The sequence below is a fragment of the Pogona vitticeps genome, chromosome 6, assembly GCF_051106095.1.
Source record: "Pogona vitticeps strain Pit_001003342236 chromosome 6, PviZW2.1, whole genome shotgun sequence".
Taxonomy (NCBI): Eukaryota; Metazoa; Chordata; class Lepidosauria; order Squamata; family Agamidae; genus Pogona; species Pogona vitticeps.
Genome location: NC_135788.1, coordinates 56,640,657 through 56,660,252, shown reverse-complemented (window position 1 = coordinate 56,660,252; position 19,596 = coordinate 56,640,657). Strand labels below are relative to the sequence as shown.

The following is a 19,596-nucleotide window of genomic DNA, read 5'->3' as shown; positions in this document are numbered from 1 at the left end:
CTGAGTAGGTCTCTTGGCCTCTTTCAGGACTGGGGCTGTGCAGCCCTGAACTGATCAGATGCAGCCGGGGTGTCACCATCCCTTTGGGGGATAGGGCACAGAAAGGGGAAGAATTTTCAGGGGCCATTCTAACTCATACCTGGCAGGGGAGATACCATTATTGTAAAAGTGGTTTTCCCAGGGTAAGGCTCTGTAACAGCCACCCTCACACTTCACAGAGTGGTTGCTACTTTACTATAAAATCTCTGCTGCCACCAACTTATCCTTAAAAAAATCATAAAAGGACAAGTGTAACTTTTCAAAACAAAATCTGGTTTATTGATTACAGAAAATAAAAATAGTAAATCACTGGTAAAGAATCAGTTAATCAATCACTGTTAATAAACACTGGCTCACACAGACTATTTCTCCACTGACAGGCTCACTCACTCACTCTAACTACTAATCACTTTAAACTCTCAGCTCAGACTCTCATCTCCAATCTCTCCTCACACACTCTTCACCCCCCTTCTTATACTAGCTCCTCCCCTTAAGTTCCACCCTCCGTCACACCATAGGCTGATGACTCATTGCCCAGCTGTGACGGACATGTGATGTTATGTCTGTCCGTTACAGGCTCATCTATTGCACTTTGGATGTACTGACACCTGTGATTTCTCCAAATGTGGGAAAATCAACTGCCTAAGTGGGGGACTGTGTTTATGGTTTCACCTGGTCTTTCTAGAATCACCCTTTCCCTTTTGGTCCTTGGCTGTTTTCACTGTCTGCTGCCATAGGCCTGTTGGCCTTGCTGGTTTTCCAGGTGGGCTGCAGGAAGCAGATCCTGGAAAGCTAGCAGTGCAGAATGGTGAGGTCCAAACAGCAAGCAGTCTCTGGTGCCAGTTCAGAGGCCTCCCAGCATGGCAGTGGGAGGCTTCTGGGTGGTGGTGGCTGAACCCTTTTTTTACTGTATTTTACTCCATAAGACACACATACTTTCTCCCCCTCTATTTGGGGGGGGAGTGCATCGTATGGAGTGAAAAATACAGTAATAAAATTCCATTAAAACATGATAAAACAACCCCTTATTTCCAATTAATAACATAATATATCCTTAATATAGGTAAAACCTGAGGCAGTGTTATATTAAAACCGTTATATTGTCCATCTAAAATCACCTACCCAAACATCTGTTTACGAATAACCATTGCTGCAGCACAGAATTTGGCCACTTGTCTTGTAATATAAGGGGTACTGTCAGAGAGTAGCCACTGCACATAATCCTCCTCTGATCTCCCAGGAGATTTACAGATAATAGGTGATAAAAGCTCCCGATAACAAGTACAGAAAAGAACATGACCAACTCATTCAACTTTATCACTATTACAAGGGCAGAGACAATCTGATGCAGGGAAACCTTGAAATCTTCCCTCCAGAAGCTTAGAAGGTAGTACATTAAGCCTAGTTAGCTTCTGACTTTAGATGACATAGTGCTGGCTAAATAGGAGGAGGTGACAAAAGCAGATTTCTTAAGGAAGTTATATTTCCCTAACTGGCCAACATGGTCCTGTAGTTCAATGTCCCATACCCTTAACTTCACCGCTTTAATGGCATCTGTAAGACCCATTGCTATAAGTAAGAAAATTGGGAGAAAAGCCAATTTTCGATATCTCTTCTGTTATATGCTTCTTCCACTCCGACTGAAAGGAATCTAGTAGGATCAGTGGGGCCAAGCCTTCTGATGAAAAAATCAGTTTAAACCAGTATTTCAGCATAAGGACTTTGGCCTGTGCTTTAATGGATATTAACCCAACCTCTAAGCGAAGAGCCACATTGGAAGTACAAGGTGGAACTCCAAGAATGGCTCTCGCAAATTTGGTCTGAACAATCTCCAGAGGTCGTAGATTAGTGTAAGTGAATAGTTGAGAACCATAAAGCATTTGTGAAATAGTCCTGGCCTTAAAAACGTGTATTGCCGATGGTACATGTTTACCCCCAACAGTATGAAAACATCTTGTTATTGCCACAGTATTTTTCTGGGCATTCATTGCTGCGTGGTTTACATGAGTAAGCCAGGATCCTGAAGAATGAAAAACTATGCCAAGGTATTTATAGCATGCTACTTGCTCTACAGGGTGTCCATTTAGAGACCATTTTTGCTTAATTTTCCTTCTACTCACCACCATAATCTTGGGTTTTAGCATAGTTAATTGTTAGTTGTTCTTCATTACAGTAGGTGGAGAAGGATCTTAGAAGTCTTCTAAATCCTACGCACGTAGTTGACAATAAAACGACATCATCAGCATAAAGTAGAGTTGAAATTGGGCGAGAGGCAAGTTTGGGTTGGTGAAAACTGGGGTTACTTAAATTTCCAACTAAGCCATTGATATAGAAGTTAAAAAAGGTGGGGGCTAGTATGCATCCTTGTCTCACTCCATTAAGCACAGGGACTTGGTTGGATAAGATCCCCGCGGAGTTACACAGAACCCGTAAATGTGTATTTTCATGAAGTGAAAGCAGGAGGAGCCGTTTGTCAATACTTGTGGTCTCAAATTTAGACCAAAGGCGTTCCCTTGGTATGAGATCAAAAGCAGATTTGAAATCTATGAAGGCTGCATATAGAGCACCACCTTTAAGGGCAGAGTATTTAGATGCCAGGTGGTACAGAGTAAGACCCTGGTCTTTAGTGGATCTTCCCAGCCTAAATCCAGCTTGTTCCTCTCCAAGTATATTATCTTCAAGTAGCCAATCTTGTAATTTACTCAATAAATGCCTTGCATATATTTTACTAATAGTGTTTAATAAGTTTATTGGTCTATAGTTAGCAGGATCCCCTCTATTTCCTCTTTTGTAAATTGGGACTACGATGGCTAGGCCCCAATCCTCAGGAAAACATGCTGTTTTGTCAATCCAGGTGAATAAAGAGGCAAGTACTGGAGCCCACCAGTCCGACTTAGACATTATAAGGTCAGGTGGAATATAATCAGTTCCAGGAGCCTTGCCTGGTTTAAGTTGCTTAATTAGCATTAAGATTTCCCTAGTAGCAATTGGGGGCCATTCAGGTATATGATCAAGATCATTCTGAGAAGTTAAAGTTCTAGCTGAATGGACTGTGTAAATACTTCGGAAATGTTCTTCCCATATACTAGGCAATATATAGAAATCTTGTTTGGGAGTATGATTAAGCGTTCCCTTTGTTACTATCTTCCAAAAGGAAGCTGAGTCCTTCGAATTGGAAGCAGTTATCAAACATTGCCAGGTTTCCTTCTGTGCTTGAAGCTTTTTTCTTTTTACCAGAGCCTTATATTTCTTCTTAAGCATAAACCAGTCTGTTGGAATTCTAGCCAAGTTGTGTTCTCTGTAGGTCCTATAATTGACCAATAACTCATTTTTAGCTGTTTTGCACTCCAAGTCAAACCAGGGCTTTGTATGTAGAAGACCAGTAATCGGTTTGCCTAGCTTTTTACATGTTAGATGAGTTTGCAAAGATTGTACCATATGTTTATAGGCCTCTAAGACTGGTTCCACTGAACTTAGAGAAGTAATTAAATTGCTGAAATATAAATAAGGCTCTGAAAACAGCAGCTGTCTCATAGAAACATCCAATTCTTCTGACCACTTAATACGGGCCCCTCTTGTAGTGGCTGCAATGGGAGTTATAGAAACAAAGTCCGCAAACACATTATAATTGTTAGTGTGTAGGCATCCTTCAGTCTCGAGAGACTATGGTATCGTGCTCTGTATGGAGGTCTTGGAACAGTGTCTTGTGTGGCTGAGAAGGCCAATTCGAGAGTGACAATCCCTTCCACACTGGAGACAAATCCAATCTGTCCCCTGTCCAGCTCCCTGGTTTTGCTTGTTTCGGGACTGCCTCTTTGCCAGCCTATAATTGTTAAAATAGATCTTTAAAACCAAAGGTAGATCGTCGCTTTCTGCACGATATACGTACTACATTAAAATCATGTATTCGATCTATCAAGTCCCTGAAAACCAAAACATAATCTATTGTGGAAGCACCTGCTAGAGAGGTAAAGGTAAATTCACCAGGTCTATCACCGATTGTGCACCCGTTTAAAAGGGATAAACCTGAATTATTGCTCATATACATCAAGCGTAGACCGGCATAATTACAGCCACAAACTTTAAATTGCCTGTGATTAAAATTTGGATGAAGAATAGGTTCTGGGAAGGTCACATTGAACCGTGCAGAAAGTGCCTCATCATTTGTACCTATCCTGGCATTGCAATCCCCAGCGACTATTATAGAAGCATCAGGATACTAAGTGAAAGGGAGAAGATGACCTAACTGAATTAAAATAAGTTTGCATACTGACTTCATTTTCTGAGACATTGGTCATGGTATGCTTGGCATCACAGGGTTTCTCTCCATCGCCTACAAGCTCTAGGCCCACTGGGTTCTTCACCTGCAAAGAATAGTTCCTGTCATCATGTCAGTCCTTGTGGTAATAGTTATATTCTTGGCCAAATGACTGTTTAGAAAGTCCATAGGTGTTAGCTCCCCGTAAGGTCTTGTCATTCCATCTGCTTCTTTTCTTTTTAAATCTTGGATTCAAGCCCCTATTTCTTATAATGAATGGAATTGGGTATCCAACAGCCAAGTCTGGATCCACACTTGGTAGGTTCGTGGATGAAATATTCTTTTGTCTGTGGGTGTAGCTGTTGTGAGCTCTGTTTGAAGGGTTGAGCCCTCTGCTTGGAGGAGTAGATTAAATCCGAAGTTATGGTGTCCTTAAATTGGTCAATGCCGCTATTCTTGAGAGGCCTCCTGGAGTTAGGTTTCTCTCTCTGGGTGTCTTTAGCTTGTGTTTCAGCATGCTGGATATTGATGCCAGGTTCCTTCCCTTTTGCGGTGCACTCTGCTGATTCTATTAGTTTAAATAAAGATTTATAATTCACTCTTCATTTTTTTGGATGTTCGTTTCCGAGCCTCCTTTGTCTTCACAGGTTTGGGCTTGGCCTTTCCTGAGTGAGGGGGAGATGCCTTTCTGCCAATCTTGGCAGGATCCTTACCTGAAGAATAGTGTATTGCACTTGAGGAGACCGCTGCAGACAAAGGTTTTAGAGAGTCTGCTTTAGGTGGCACAGGAGTAATAAGATTTCCCTGAGCCTCTGTCTGAGAACTTACACATAGAAGTAACTCTTCTAGTGAAAGCTTGTCAATTCTGTCAATAGTTTTTGGGAACAGATTGTAATAGTTCATCTTATCAGACACACACCGTGTATGAACTCTGGCTCAACTGGTCTACTGCATTTTTTGCAAGTTGCATCTTATTTTCCATTAGATGATCTGCTATAGTGGCCACAGACTGATTTATTTCCTTTAATGTGTCTCTAATTTCTGCTAAGAAGCCGCCTAGAGTGGTCGAAATGACTAGATAGGTGGGATATAAATACAATAAATAAATAAATAAATAAATAAATAAATAAATAAATAAATAAATAAATAAATAAATAAATAAATAAATAAATAAATAAAAATAAAAATAAATGCATTCTAGTGCTACCTGGATCCTTTGGTGGAGTTCCTTTATCACAGTCCAAGGTGACTAATTTACAGGATTGAGAAGAGTCATGTTTCCCTGTTGCTAGTGTAGTGCCTTTAGTTTCTGGCATCTCAGCGTTTATACAGTTCAAGTTCTGCTCTCTAAGGGTCCCGGAGTCGTCTGGCGAGAACAAACCATTGGAATCCAATACCAGATCCGAAGCAAAGTCTGACAGTCTCAACCTGCCGAAATCTACATTCACTGTACTGTTTAGCAAGCTGCCTATTAACTGGCTACTTTCCAGTAACTGACAGTTTGTCAAGAGGCTGTCAGATAAATCGATATGAGGAGCAACAGTATTCTCTATGTTGACTGTAAAGGGTTTCAGTGAACTAACAAAGTCAGTTATCTTGGTTTGCTTCAATTTCCTCGGGGCAACAGGGTAGACTTTAACACAATGTTTGGCATTATACGTGTTAAAGTTCCCAGGAGGAGTAGAAGGCTTGGAAATACTGTGGCCACATACCTGGGCCTGTGATGGTTTAGAAAGTTGATTGCTTCCACCTGTCCTGCTGGGTCTCAGGTCCGAGACAGGTGTAATTGATATTGGAGTGCCACGTTGTATCTGTCTCAACACTGGAGGAGACAGGGTAAGATCAAGTATTTCCATTTTGTGAAAAATGTAGAATGTAAATATCCACAGAAATTGGTAGCAGTCTACAACCCCCAAGTTCTCTCAGTTTAACCGCGTTGTTCTGTTACTCACAGAGAAGTAGCTCCTTTTTCTTGTTCCCACTGTAGTTTGGATAAGTCCAATAATCCAGTAGTCGGGTTTCTGTCTTTCCAAGGCCAGAAATATATATTTTCGTGGCAGTATTCCTAATATTATTGCTCCTTTATCTCCAAAGGCATAAACAGTTAATGAGGCTGCTGATAAGAACCGGGTTATTTGTATCCACAGAATAGAGTCTCCAGCTACTCCCTCCTTTTCTTCTTCCAAAAGAGCAGGTTCAAATATTTTAAAAACTAAAAGACTTAACAACTGTCTAAAACCAAAGATGTTAAAAGCTATCTAAAACTAAAATGATAAAAGCTATTTATAGCCATATATAAAAAGATTAAAAGGTTTAAAAGACTGGGTTAAAAATAAAATAAGGAGGCAACCAGGAGAAAACGCTGCTGCCTCCTTCCCCAGCTGTCTCCCTCCCTGCAATCATGGACAAACATTGGTTCTATGGCTTGGAAAAAGGGATGAGCACCGCCCCCTAGAGTCGGACACGACTGGACAAATTGTCAAGGAGAACCTTTACCTTACAATTATTTGAAGTCAATTAGAACATGAAGGTACAATTACAAAACGTGGGAATATATGTTTCTGTCCAACAGTTATGTTGCAGAAATATCATCAGTCATGATTACGCCTGTAACAAAAAACTTACAAATAGACACATCATAACTCACCTCTATCTCCATGCACCTTTCCATCATAGTTTTTTATTAGTTCTTCAATAAATGTTCCATCCTGGTCAAGTACTTCATCTCCCATATAAGGAATGTTATGGAGAACTGTTTCATCCTCCACCTAAAAGTAGAGTTAAACAATTTAACAAAGCAAAAGGGTTTCTCTCACACATGCAGAGGGCAACAGTTTGTAAACATTTTGAGCACATTCTTCCATCCACAGTCCATTATTAAAAAGCCAGATGGAAATAAAAAACTCATGCAACAAAACAATTATTTTTCTCATTTTTTAACAAAAACATGATTCAATCCTACTCCCACCATGGACAATAAGGTCATGTAAGAATGGCACCTTACCATTCAATAGTGCTTTATGAGTGAGATAATTCTGGTGCACTCAAAGAGACTGCCAGCCTATAAGAGCTGCCACATTCATTAAAAAACCAAAATCAAACCAGGTTGTGTTAAGCAATGTTTGTTCACCAAGTAGTCTTCTATGCATATGATGCAACTGATTGTAGGGGCTATCCCTTTCCGTTGTGCAACACCCTCTTATAGCATACCTCCTCCAGCTCATCTTCTTTCAGTTTATACATTTCATACAACACAGTGGCATGAAACAGTTAACAGCAAAAGCCTGAAAGAGGAAGAGGTTTGCTCTTGTGGATCCATAAAAGACTGCACAAAGAATAAACATTAGAACGCAACCTATTTTCTTTGCTGTTATGTCTAATGCACTCACACCGATGAGTGAGAACTAGCAAGCTCATCTCCAAAAAAGGAGTGCAAATACAGTTTGGTCCTGCGGAACTGAGAAAACCATTCTTCCTCATGACACAGTGGTTAAATTGAAGTACAGCAGTGAAGGCACTGGTCACAACCTGAGTTCAATTCTGGGCTCAGGTAGTTGGCTCAAGGTTGACTCAACCTTTCATCCTTCCAAGGTCATAAAACCTAGGTTGCAGAGAGGGGCAATATGTAACCTGCATAATTAAATTGTAAACCACCCAGAGAGACAGCTTTAAGAGCTATGGGGCAGTGTATAAGCAGCATGCTTAGTTTGCTTTGCTTTGCTTCAAAAAAAAGAGTCCTTTTAAGCACTGGATTAAGATGAGCAGGTAAAATTAGATTGTAGTTCTGCATAAATTACTCTTTCTGTGTATAAAATGACACTTTTTCCTAAAATCATTAGAGGGGAAAATTGAGGGTCGTTTTATACACGGAAGGAAATGGAGGCAAAGAAGCATCTGCGCTCAGCTGTCAATGGGCAGCCACGAGGGATGGCCCAGCATGACTGCTCCTCTGCCTTCACCTCCTGATTGCCTCCTCCAGCACCACTCATGGGCTCCCTTTGGGCAGGGGACAAGGTGGCAACATGAGCTGGAGGTGAGCCCCAGCACTGTAAGAGGTGATCAGGTGGCGGCGGCAGCAGCAGGAGGAGCAGGAGGAGGCAGCCAAGCTGGGCCACCCCTCGCAGCTGCCCATTGACTGCTCCTCCACCTCCAGCAAGGGTCAAAATTGGGGATCGTCTTATACATTGGGGGTCATATACACAGAAAAATACAACATATAAAGATACCACTCACAACTTTGAAGGTAGCTAACATCAAAAAGGAAAGAAAAAAGGAAAACTGATTAATTTGAAATGCTTTGCTGGAGAAGAGTTTCTGGACTGCAAAAAAGATGAACAAGTAGATGCTAGAGCAAATCAAGCCTGGAGACCAAAATGAAAAAACTGAGGTTGTCATACTTTGGACACTTCATGAAAAGGCAAGATTTGCTAGAAAAGTCAATAATGTTGGGCAAAGTTGAAGGCAGCAGAAAAACAATAAGACCAAACATGAGATTGACCCCATGAGAGTTTACAAGACCTGAGCAGGGCTGCTGGTGATAGAACATTCCAGAGATCACTCATTCATACCATAAATCAGAGGCAACTTGACAGCACATAACAATAAATAGCCCTGCTGGAATGGTTTCTAGGGGTATCAAAGAAAGTGTATAAGATCCCCCCCACTTTTCTAACCCAAACAAATCAATATTTTAAACATTAAACAGAACACATTTTTATTTAGTAACTGGGTAACATTTACATAGTGGTGCCCCACATGACGATAATTCGTTCCGTGAAAATCACTATTTAGTGAAATCATCATCGTGCGGAAACCGTTTCCCCATTGGAATGCATTGAAACCTGTTTAATGTGTTCCAATGGGGAAAAATCGTCGTCGTTTTGCGAAGATAACCCATAGGGCAGCCATTTTGCGAAGCGCCGATCAGCTGTAAAAATGCCTGTCCTGCAAAGCATCGGTCCCGAAAACATAGTGAAGCCATTTTGCGAAGCCGCCGATCAGCTGTAAAAATCATCATCTTGCGAAAAAACGGTCCGTGAGGCATGGACCAAATCTTCGTCAAGCAAAAATCGCCCATCGGAATCATTGTTTCGCGAATCACTATAGTGATCGCAAAACCTCATTGTCATGCAGATTTGTCGTTTTGCGAGGTCATCGTCTAACGAGGTAGCACTGTACCAATATTGTCATATTATGCATCACACTTTAACTTTATTCAGTCTCTGGACTCAGAACACTCAGCTATTGGGAGCCCCTGTTGCATCTGAGCACTGTTGCAATCGGTTTGTTCAGCTGACACAAGTTACATAAGGCTCATGATTGAAGGAAGCTAAGTCTGCTGACTGTAGGAAGCTAAGACTCATGATTGGAGGCACCTAAGCCTCATGACTGAAGAAAGCTTCTTTGCAGAGTGAAAGTGTGGGCCATTTTGTTCTCTCCTCAGCTTACTTCTGTGTATAAGACAACCCTCAATTTTTAGTCTAAAGACTTTACACAAAAGTATTGTCTTATACATGGAAAAATATGGTAACTTTGCCTGCATAGGTAGAGAAGTAGTGCAGAATTACCTGGCTACCTTGGATTAATTTAAGTCTCCTGGGCCAGACAAATTACATCCAAGGATTTTAAAAGAACTGGCAGAAGTAATATCAGAACCATTGGCAATGATCTTTGAGAATTATTGGAGAACAGGGGAAGTACCCACAAATTGGAGGAGGGCAAATGTTGTCCCTATTTTCAAAAGAGGGGGAAGGAAGACCAAAATAATTATCACCCCATCAGTCTGAGATCAATTCCTGGAAAGATTCTAGAGAAGATCATTAAGCAGACAGTTTGTAATTACTTAGAAAGCAATGCTATAATTACTAGAAGTCAACACAGGTTTCTCAAAAACAAGTCATGCCAGACTAATTTGATCTCTCTTTTTTGATAGAGCCACAGCCCTGGTAGATGTAAGGAACAATGTGGCTGTAGCATATCTTGATTTCAGTAAGGCCTTCGACAAGGTTCCTCACAATATTCTTGCAAAGAAGCTAGTAAAATGTGGTGCTGTTAGATAGTGCTACTGTTAGATGGATTTGTTTGTATTTGGTTGACTGCCGAACCCAAAGGGTGATCACAAATGGCTCCCCTTCGTCCTGGAAAGAGGTGACTAGTGAGGTGCCCCAGGGTTCTGTTCTGGGTCCCAGATTATTCAACATCTTTATCAATGATTTGGATGAAGGAATAGAGTATGTTGATTAAATTTGCAGATGATACCAAACTCACAGGGGTTGCTGATTCCCCAGAGGACAGGATTAAAATTCAAAATGACATTGACAGATTAGTGTCCTGGGCCAAAACTAACAAAATGACTTTCAGCAGGGAGAAATGTAAGGTCCTACACCTAGGCAGAAAAAACGAACTGCAGAGATATAGGATGGAAGACACCTGGCTAGACAACAGTACCTGTGAAAGGGATCTAGGAGTCTTGGTAGATCACAACCTGAAAATGAGTCAGCAGTGTGATGCGGCTGCTAAGAAAGCCAATGCAATTCTTGGTTGGATCAATAGGAGTATAGTGTCTAGATCAGTGGTCGGAGAACAGGGGTAAATTACCCCAAATGGAGTAAAAATGAAAATCCTGGGGATAATGGGGATGGTCACGGCAGCGCCACTGTCCTCATTACCTCCAGGTACTGTGGGTGGAATTGCTAATACGCCTCGCAAAGAATTTACCCACTTCCTGAGAAGGGAGGGGAAAGAGTAACAACTACCATAGAGTCTTAGCTTCCGATCCCTTGTTGTTTCTCCTCCGTTCTCGGCTGTATCCTGGTAAAAGGAGGAAGGGGAGGGGGCTGTGCGGTCGGGAGCGGCTTTGTAATTGGTCCGGGTGGCTGCCTGTACTTTTCCTCCTTCCTTCCTATTCTGAAGATTTTTGTGGCACTGCTGCTCTCCCTTGCCGCTTATCTGCTTCCATCCCCGTCAGAGGCGAAGAGGGACGGGTCGTCCTGCTGCCCTTGCCGAGCTCACACGGAAGAGCGAGAAATGCAGCGGGAACAGTGGCCACGGTAGGCTGAGAGGTAACGTGTGCCCCCTCCCCCATTCCTTTCATCCCTCATCTCCCTGCATCCCGCATGCCTCCTGTCTCCCTTTTCTGCCCATCACACTAATCCATGTAGAAACCATGGGGTGTGTGGGGAATCAGGGTACCTGACAGATTTTACTTTCTTGGGCTTAATGATCACTGAAGATGGGGACAGCAGCCATGAAATTAAAAGACACCTGCTTCTTAGGAGGAAAGCAATGACAAACCTCAACAGCATCTTAAAAAGCAGAGACATCGCCTTGCCAACAAGAGTCAGAATAGTCAAAGCTATGGTTTTTCCTGTAGTGATGTATGGAAGTGAGAGCTGGACCATAAAGAAAGCTGACCGTGGAAGAATTGATGCTTTTAAATTGTGGTGCTGGAGGAGGCTCTTCAGAGTCCCCTGGACAGCAAAGAGAACAAACCTATCCATTCTGAAGGAAATCAACCTTGAGTGCTCACTGGAAGGACAGATCCTGAAGCTGAGGCTCCAATACTTTGGCCATCTCATAAGAATACTCCTTGGAGAAGACCCTGATGTTAGGAAAGTGTGAAGGAAAGAGGAGAAGGGGACGACAGAGGATGAGGTGGTTGGACAGTGTCATCGAATCTACCAACATGAGTTTGACCCAACTCTGACAGAAGGGCCTGGCATGATCTGGTCCATGGGTTCACAAAGAGTCGGACATGACTAAATGACTAAAGAACAACTAGAAAGGGTGTTAAAACAACGGATCAAAGAATACAGAACCTTGACAAGAATATGGACACAATGCAAGATTACAAAAAATGCAAGAGGATTATAAAATAATGCAAAAATATTATTTAAAAAGGTATTAAAAATTCAGAGATAATCTGGAGTCTGAAATGCAAAACATGCATGAACAACTGGTGGAATTGAAAGCTTCAGTGAAAAGAAACTCTTCCAGGTTCTTGGATCAAGAAAGAAATATTGTTCACCTAAAGACTCAGATGATAACGCAACAGGATTTGTCACGAAGGTCAAACATAAGAATTAAAGGCTTGGCAGAAGGTGCTCAACGGGAAAAGAAGTTAGTGAAAATAATACTAGATTTGTTAAATAAAATAATTTTGAGCTTAACTGGACAGTGTTTGATATTGAACACACCCGTCATGCATCAAGAAAAGTCAGAGGTCAACCACGTTATCTGTTGGTAAAGTTCGCCTACTACAGAAAAAAAGAACTTATAAAAGTCTTGAGAGAAAAGCCAGAATATCTTAAAAATTGAAATGATGACATCATGGTTTTCAATGACTATTGCCATGAAACAGTGGCATATAGAAGAAAAATGAGAGTTATCACAGCCATCTTGATTGCAAAGGATTTTTCCTGTTTTATAGGTGTAGCTATGTTAGAGGTATTACAGTGGTGCCTCGCAAGACTAAAATAATTTGTTCCGAGAGTCCTGTCATCTTGCGAAATCTTCATCTTGTGAGGTACGTTTTTCCACAGGAATGCATTGAAATTTAATTAATGTGTTTCTCTGGGCCAAAAAACACTGAAAAAGTCACTTACCAGGTAGAGAGCTGGGGAAGCACCATCAGAGAACTGGCGGGGGTCCCCCACAACCGCGATCGCCATTTTCAGAGGTCCCCCGCCAGTCCTCCGATGGTGCAGGGGAAGTCTTCAGAGGCTTGCCCAGCACCATTGGAGGACTGGCAGGGGTCCGCCGCAACCGCAATCACTGGCTTCTGAAGCCTCTGAAGATTTCCCCAGCACCATTTCTGAATTTCCCAGCCTTTCCCCCTGCCTTTTTCCGTTCAGAGGCTTGCCGAGCACCATCGGAGGCAAGCCTCCAAACAGAAAAAGACAGGGGAAAAGGGTGGAAAATTCAAAAATGGTGCTGGGGAAGTCTTCAGAGGCTTGCCCAGCACCATCGGAGGACTGGTGGGGGTCCTCCGGAACCGCGCTTGCTGCTTTCAGAGGTCGCCTGCCTGTCCTCCGATTGTGCAGGGGAAGTCTGCAGAGAAATATCTTCGTCTTGCAGGGCACCGAAAAACTCGCAAGACGCTTTCGAGGCATTTGTGTTATGAGGTACCACAACAATGTTAAAAATTAGGGTGTGCACAAGAAACTTGGGACTAGAATAATAGTATAATGGACAATAATTAAACAGATAAAATTAAGTACTTGGAATGTGAAAGGCCTAGGAAAAAGAGGTTACTTACCTGTAACCATGGTTGTTTGAGTGGTTCTCTGTGAATGCACACATATGGGTATTGTCTGCGCCTGCGCTGACTGTCTCGGAAGATTCTAGAGCTAAAAGTAACAATTTTATGGTGTGATCCTCCATGAGGTATATGCTCCTCCCACCCACCATCTTCCTCAGTTCCTATTATCCGCCAGATGCGAAGGAAACAATTAATTAAGTATCCAATTAACCTGTGACGGATAGTGGGGAAGGATGGGTGGGTTGTGTGAATTCACAGAGAACCACTCAAAGAACCATGGTTACAGGTAAGTAACCTCTTTTTCTTTTTCGTGGTCTCTGTGAATGCACACATATGGGTGACTAGCAAGCTGCACTTACCGGTTGGTGGGTCATCACGGTAAGAAGGATGACAGGACAGCTCTGCCGAATGCAGCATCTTGGCGTGCTCTGACGTCCAGCCGATAGTGTTTGACGAACGTCGACGGCATGGACCAAGTAGCAGCACGGCATATGTCAGGGACCTCGGTGCCACGGTGAAAGGCAATAGAGGTGGACAACGCTCTGGTAGAGTGAGCTGTCAAATGCTGTGGAGGAGTTTTCCCCGACAGGCTGTAGGCAAGAGAGAGAGTCTGTACTATCCAGCGTGCTATAGTTTGAGAAGAGGCTGGGTGGCCCTTGTTTGGGCCATGGAAACACAGGAAAAGTTTGTTAAGATTTCCTGATGGATTTAGTCCTTTCGACATAGAAGGCCAAAGCATGTCTGAAATTGAGGTTGTGGAGCATATGTTCCTGGGGTGAAGATGGGGACTTGAAAAAGCACAGAAGTATGATGGGCTGATTGAGGTGGAAGTCGGAGACCACTTTAGGGAGAAAGGAAACATCAAAGTAAAGAGTCACTTTATCAGGGTGGAACTGAATAAAGGGAGGATCAGCCGAAAGGGCAGCGAGCTCGCTGGCTCTTTTGGCCGATGTAATAGCGATTAAGAAGGCCACCTTGAGGGTAAGAAACTTAAAGTCAATAGACGCCATAGGTTTGAAAGCGTGTCACATAAGGACGTTGAGAACCAGTTGCAGCGACCACTGGGGAGTGATGCGTTGTCGAGGGGGGCGCATGTTGTTGAGCCCCTTGAGAAACTTCTTAACAGTTGGGTGGGAAAACAACTTGGAAGAAGGTGAGTCATCTGGCTGGTGAGCCATAACTGCTGACAGATAGACCCACATTGTGGATTGAGAGAGACCAAATTCAAAGAGGTGAAGAAGGTAAGTAAGCACAGTCTTTAGGGAGACGGGTACAGAAGGTAAGCCGTTGTCGTGGATGTATTTGAGGAAGGATTTCCACTTGTTCTCATATAGGAGAGTGGTAGAAGGCTTTCTGGCTCGAAGGAGGACCTGCATCACTTCGGGAGTATCCTCCAAACTGAAAGACTGAGAGAGGCAACGTTGGGGTGAAGGACGAGGCCGTGGTCACGCGAGAGATCTGGACGGGGAGGAAGGCGGACCATGTCCGACGACATCGTTACCAGGTGAGTGAACCAAGGCTGGCGAGGCCAGAATGGGGCGATCAGGATCGCGTTGGCTCCGTCCTGCTGAAGGCGGATGATGACCCTCTGAATGAGGGGAAGAGGGGGGAACGCGTAAAGGAGGTCTTGGGACCAGTCCATAAGGAACGCATCCCCTAGGGAGGCGCTGTCTCTGCCTGCTGTGGAGCAGAAGCGGGGACATTTTTGTTGGTCTCTGAAGCAAAAAGATCCAGTGAAGGATTGCCCCATCTGCGGCACAGCTGTCGAAAAATGGCATCGTTTAAAGTCCACTCGTGCGTCCGTGTAGGGAGTCGACTGAGTCAGTCCGCCAAGGTGTTGTCGTCCGTGGGGATGTGGACGGCAATGGGAAAGACATGGTTGGAATAGCACCATTTCCAAAGGTCGACAGGTAAAGGAGAGAAGGGGAGTGTGTGCCTCCCTGTTTGTTAACACAGAATAGTGCAGTGGTGTTGTCCGTTGCCAACTGCACTACTCGGCTTCGAATGAGGGGAAGGAAGGCATGGAACGCTTTGATGATGGCTAGCAGTTCCAGGTGATTTATGTGGAGCGGAAGCTCCTGTGCTGACCACAGTCCGTGGACCTTGTGCTGTTGGCAGTGAGCTCCCCACCCCAAAGGGCTGGTGTCGGTTGTGACCTGTATCAACGGTCGTAGTGGGTAAAAGGACCTGCCGATGAGGAGATTGTGAGGGGAAGTCCACCACTCGAGCTGAGAGGCCAATTCCGGCGTCACGCTCAATGGGGATTATGGATGGTCCGTCACTGGATCGAAGAGGGAAAGGAACCAAGCCTGGAGGGATCTCATTTTGAGTCTGGCGTGCTGGACAACTGCCGTCGTCGATGCCATAAGCCCGAGGAGGTGCTGGGCATGGTGCGTGGAGACGGACTGATGGTTTTGAAAGAGGTGAATCGCTTTTTGGATTTTTGCGATTCTTTCGAGGGGTAGGAACGCCCGCGCTCGAACGGAGTCTATCTCTATGCCGATGAACTTTGCCGTTTGTTTTGGGATGAGATGTGATTTCTCGGTGTTGACCCTGAGACCCAGAGCATACAGGGTATGAAGTGTAATGTCCCGGGCTCGTAAGGCATCGTGGTACGATGCCACCACAATAAGCCAATCGTCGATGTAGGGATAGACATTTATGCCGCGGAGCCAGAGAAAGGCGGCTACCGGTGCCATGCACTTTGTGAAAGTCCGGGGGGCGGTAGAGAGCCTGAATGGGAGTGCGGAGAACTGGTACGCGGTGCCGTTGAAGTGGAACCAGAGGAATTTCTGATGGGCCGGATGAATGGAGATATGAAAGTATGCATCCTGCAGGTCGATGATTATGAACCAGTCTCCCTGCGAAAGCAAAGGGATAATAGAGTCCAGTGTGAGCATGTGAAACATGCGGGGAGATATGAAGCCGTTGAGGTGAGTGAGGTCCAAGATAGGACGAAGTCCCTTATCCTTCTTAGGGATGGTAAAGTACTTAGAATAGAAGCCATTGCGGTAGTCCAATGGTGGGACTGGAGAGATGGCATTCTTTTGGATAAGCTTGGTAACCTCATCCTGCAGGGTGGAGGAGTATGAGGTGTAACGAATAAACCCCAAAGGGGGTAAGGTGGAAAACTCAATGAGGTAGCCACGTGCTATTATGGATAAAACCCACTTGTCAGAAGTAATGGATTGCCATCGGTGAAAGAAGGGGGCCAACCTGGTAGAGGACAAAGTTGGCCCAAGGTGAGGGTGGCAGGGACGGATGTCAGTACTGCTTACCCTTTTGTTGTCCTTTACGAAAGGACTGGCGGTTGCGAGGAAAGGATTGCTGCTTGTACGATGCCATAAGGGGCTGCGGGGCCAGCAGCGATCTGTCAGTTTGCTGCGGGCGGTATTGCCTGTAAGGCTGAAAACGTTGAGACTGGTATTGCTTAGGGTAAACCTGACCCGAGCGATAGAACGGCCGTTGGTAAGAGGTAGATGGCTGAACCGAGTAAGAACGTGCAGTTTTGCGGTTTTTATGAAAATCTTCCATGGTGTCATCTGTCGATTGGTTGAAGAGACCGACACCGTCGAATGGAAGGTCCTCGATTCTGGACTTGGTGTCGTCCGAAATTGTCGAGGATTTGAGCCAGGCATGGCGACGGATGGAGATGGAAGTCACCAGAGTTTTGGCAGCGGCTTCGGCGGCGTGTTGGGCCGCAACCCTCTGATACTTGGCCAGAGGGATGGCCTGGGCATGAATGTTAATGAGGTCAGCCCTGACAGGTTCAGGGATTGCATCGGGCAATGGAAGAATTTGGTTCCAGAGATAACGCTGGCAGGCGCCCATGGTAGCTTGGTAGCTGATGCTCCAAAGCAAAAAGGCTTGTAGTGAATAGATTCATTTGGACATGTCCAACTTTTTGCCGTCCTTATTAGTAAGGATAGGTTTGGCTTTGGCGTGAGCTCGAGCTTGACTCGATTCCACAATGATGGAATTTGGCACTGGATGCTTGGTGAGGAATTCAGCCTCGACACCATGGGTTCTGTAAAGGCAATCGGTACGGCGAGAAATCTGCATAGTGGAAGGGGGTTTTCCCCAAGTGTCTTTAATGAGACAAAGAATAGATTTGTTAAAGGGTAGGCTCAATGGAGCAACTCATTCTTGGTCGATGTCATCAAACATGGGATCGACATCAACAGGTGGAGGCTGCTCTGCATCGAGATTCAGGGCTTGTGCCATCTGGAAAACCAGCTGGGTGTAGGAGGAAAAATTGTCTGAAGAAGATGAGGTGTGACTGCCCCTCGTGTCGGGAGGTGGAGGGGGCATGTCGGGCTCATGGGAGGACTCGGAGTGTTGCAGCTCCGAAGAAGCTGGTGAGCCTGGAGAGGAAGGGTAGTCGGATTGGGCAAGGCCCTCAGTAGGGGGGGCTTGATGCCGTTGCGTAGGCAGAGTCTCGAAATGACCCCGAGCTAGGATCGGGTCTGGTGCCGGAGTAGGGCGCGAGGCGGGTGCCGAAGGGGCTGTAGGAAGGCGCGAGGCCAGTTTAGCCGGTACGGCGGGGAGCGGTGAAAACGTCGAGGCCGTTGTAACAGGGGCCAAAGTATGAGACCAGAGGAAATCCATAGAAGGGGTGGCCAAAGGGGGGTCCGGCGTTACTCGGGGATGCTTAGCCAGATCAAGCTGGTACCGATCACGGAGGGTTTGCCAGATATAGGGGTTAAAGTACTGGAACGGACCCACTGGAAAGTGGCAAAAATCACTCTGGGGCACGATGGGCCTCTGCGGGAAAATGTGCTTTTGTTTCTCCGTTTTCTTTCGCGGAGGGGAAGGAGGAGCCTCCGGTTCTGATGCCGAGCTTTCAACTGCCCGCCCTGATTCAGGGTTGGAATGGGCTGAGGCCGGGCTGGACCGTGACGCAGCCGCATTCAGGCCAATGCTCGGAGTACCAAGGGGGATTGAAGAAAGGCCCGCCGGTTCATGGGGTTCGTCTCCATCCGAGACTAGATAGGGAGCTTCCCTCGAGGACTCCTTGAGAATGGGAGAAGGCAGAGAAGGAAGAGGGGGCTCCATGGCAGGAGGCTTTTCTCTCCTGGGCCTTTTGGAAGCAAGTTTTGGTTTCTTTTTTGAGCCCGCATCGGGCGCTCGAGTTTTCCCAGAGGAAGGCATTTTGTGCTTACCAGATGGCTTTGTTTTCTCAACAGTGTCCTTAGCTGGTAGCACCGAAACAGAGTCAGAAGTGGATTGACCTGCTGGAATTCTGTCAGCTGAGAGAGCAGGAGATCTGGCCGCCTCTGAGAATGCAGCAGGAGGATTCATAGCCATTTGCCAGAGGCAAGACCTGAGCCTTTGGAGTCTTTGTTTAAGTGCCGGCTTGTTAAGGTTCTTGCAAGCAGGGCACGAAGAAGTCTGGTGCTCCTCTCCCAGACAAAAAAGACACTGATTGTGGTCGTCGGAGAGTGCGATTTTGTTTGCACAAGTTGTACACCGCTTGAAAGGCAACGGCGAGGCCATGCGAGGCAAGTTAGAGAGGCAAACAGAAAAAGGGGGAGAAGGGGAAAGGGAGGAAAAAACCAGCGGGAAGCCAATCTAGGCTAACAAAAGAGTAGGATGATCACTTAACTAGATAATAAACTGCAAACAAAAACTCAAACAGCCTGAAAAAGATAGCCTAAAGGCAAAAGCGAAGCGCTCTAGTTTTCCTGAGAACCGTTCAGCTCAGCAGAAAAAAGGAACTGAGGAAGATGGTGGGTGGGAGGAGCATATACCTCATGGAGGATCACAACATAAAATTGTTACTTTTAGCTCTAGAATCTTCCGAGAGAGTCAGCGCAGGCGCAGACAATACCCATATGTGTGCATTCACAGAGACCACGAAAAAGAACGACTGTGTAATGTGGATATAGTATATTTACAAAAAGAACTCATCAGAACAAAGAGTTTGAATGAACTGAAATGTAACTGGTGTGACATATATGAAAAATCTTTTGGTTCGTCAAAGTCAAGAGGTGTAGCAAGCTTGATTTCTAAAAGATGTGATTTTAAGATAGGAAAAGTG

The 19,596-nt window shown here is 44.8% G+C and overlaps 1 protein-coding gene across 22 annotated transcripts in view; it reads right to left on the bottom strand.

Annotated features, from left to right (window-relative positions):
* The window catches only part of EZH2 (enhancer of zeste 2 polycomb repressive complex 2 subunit), a 219,086-nt gene that overhangs the window by 112,492 nt on the left and 86,998 nt on the right, over positions 1 to 19,596 (bottom strand). For all 22 annotated transcript variants that reach the window (XM_078377422.1, XM_078377420.1, XM_078377416.1 and 19 more), the window contains one exon: positions 6,945 to 7,065. In XM_078377422.1, the coding sequence (XP_078233548.1) occupies positions 6,945 to 7,065 (121 nt within the window). The remainder of the gene's footprint in view (positions 1 to 6,944; positions 7,066 to 19,596) is intronic.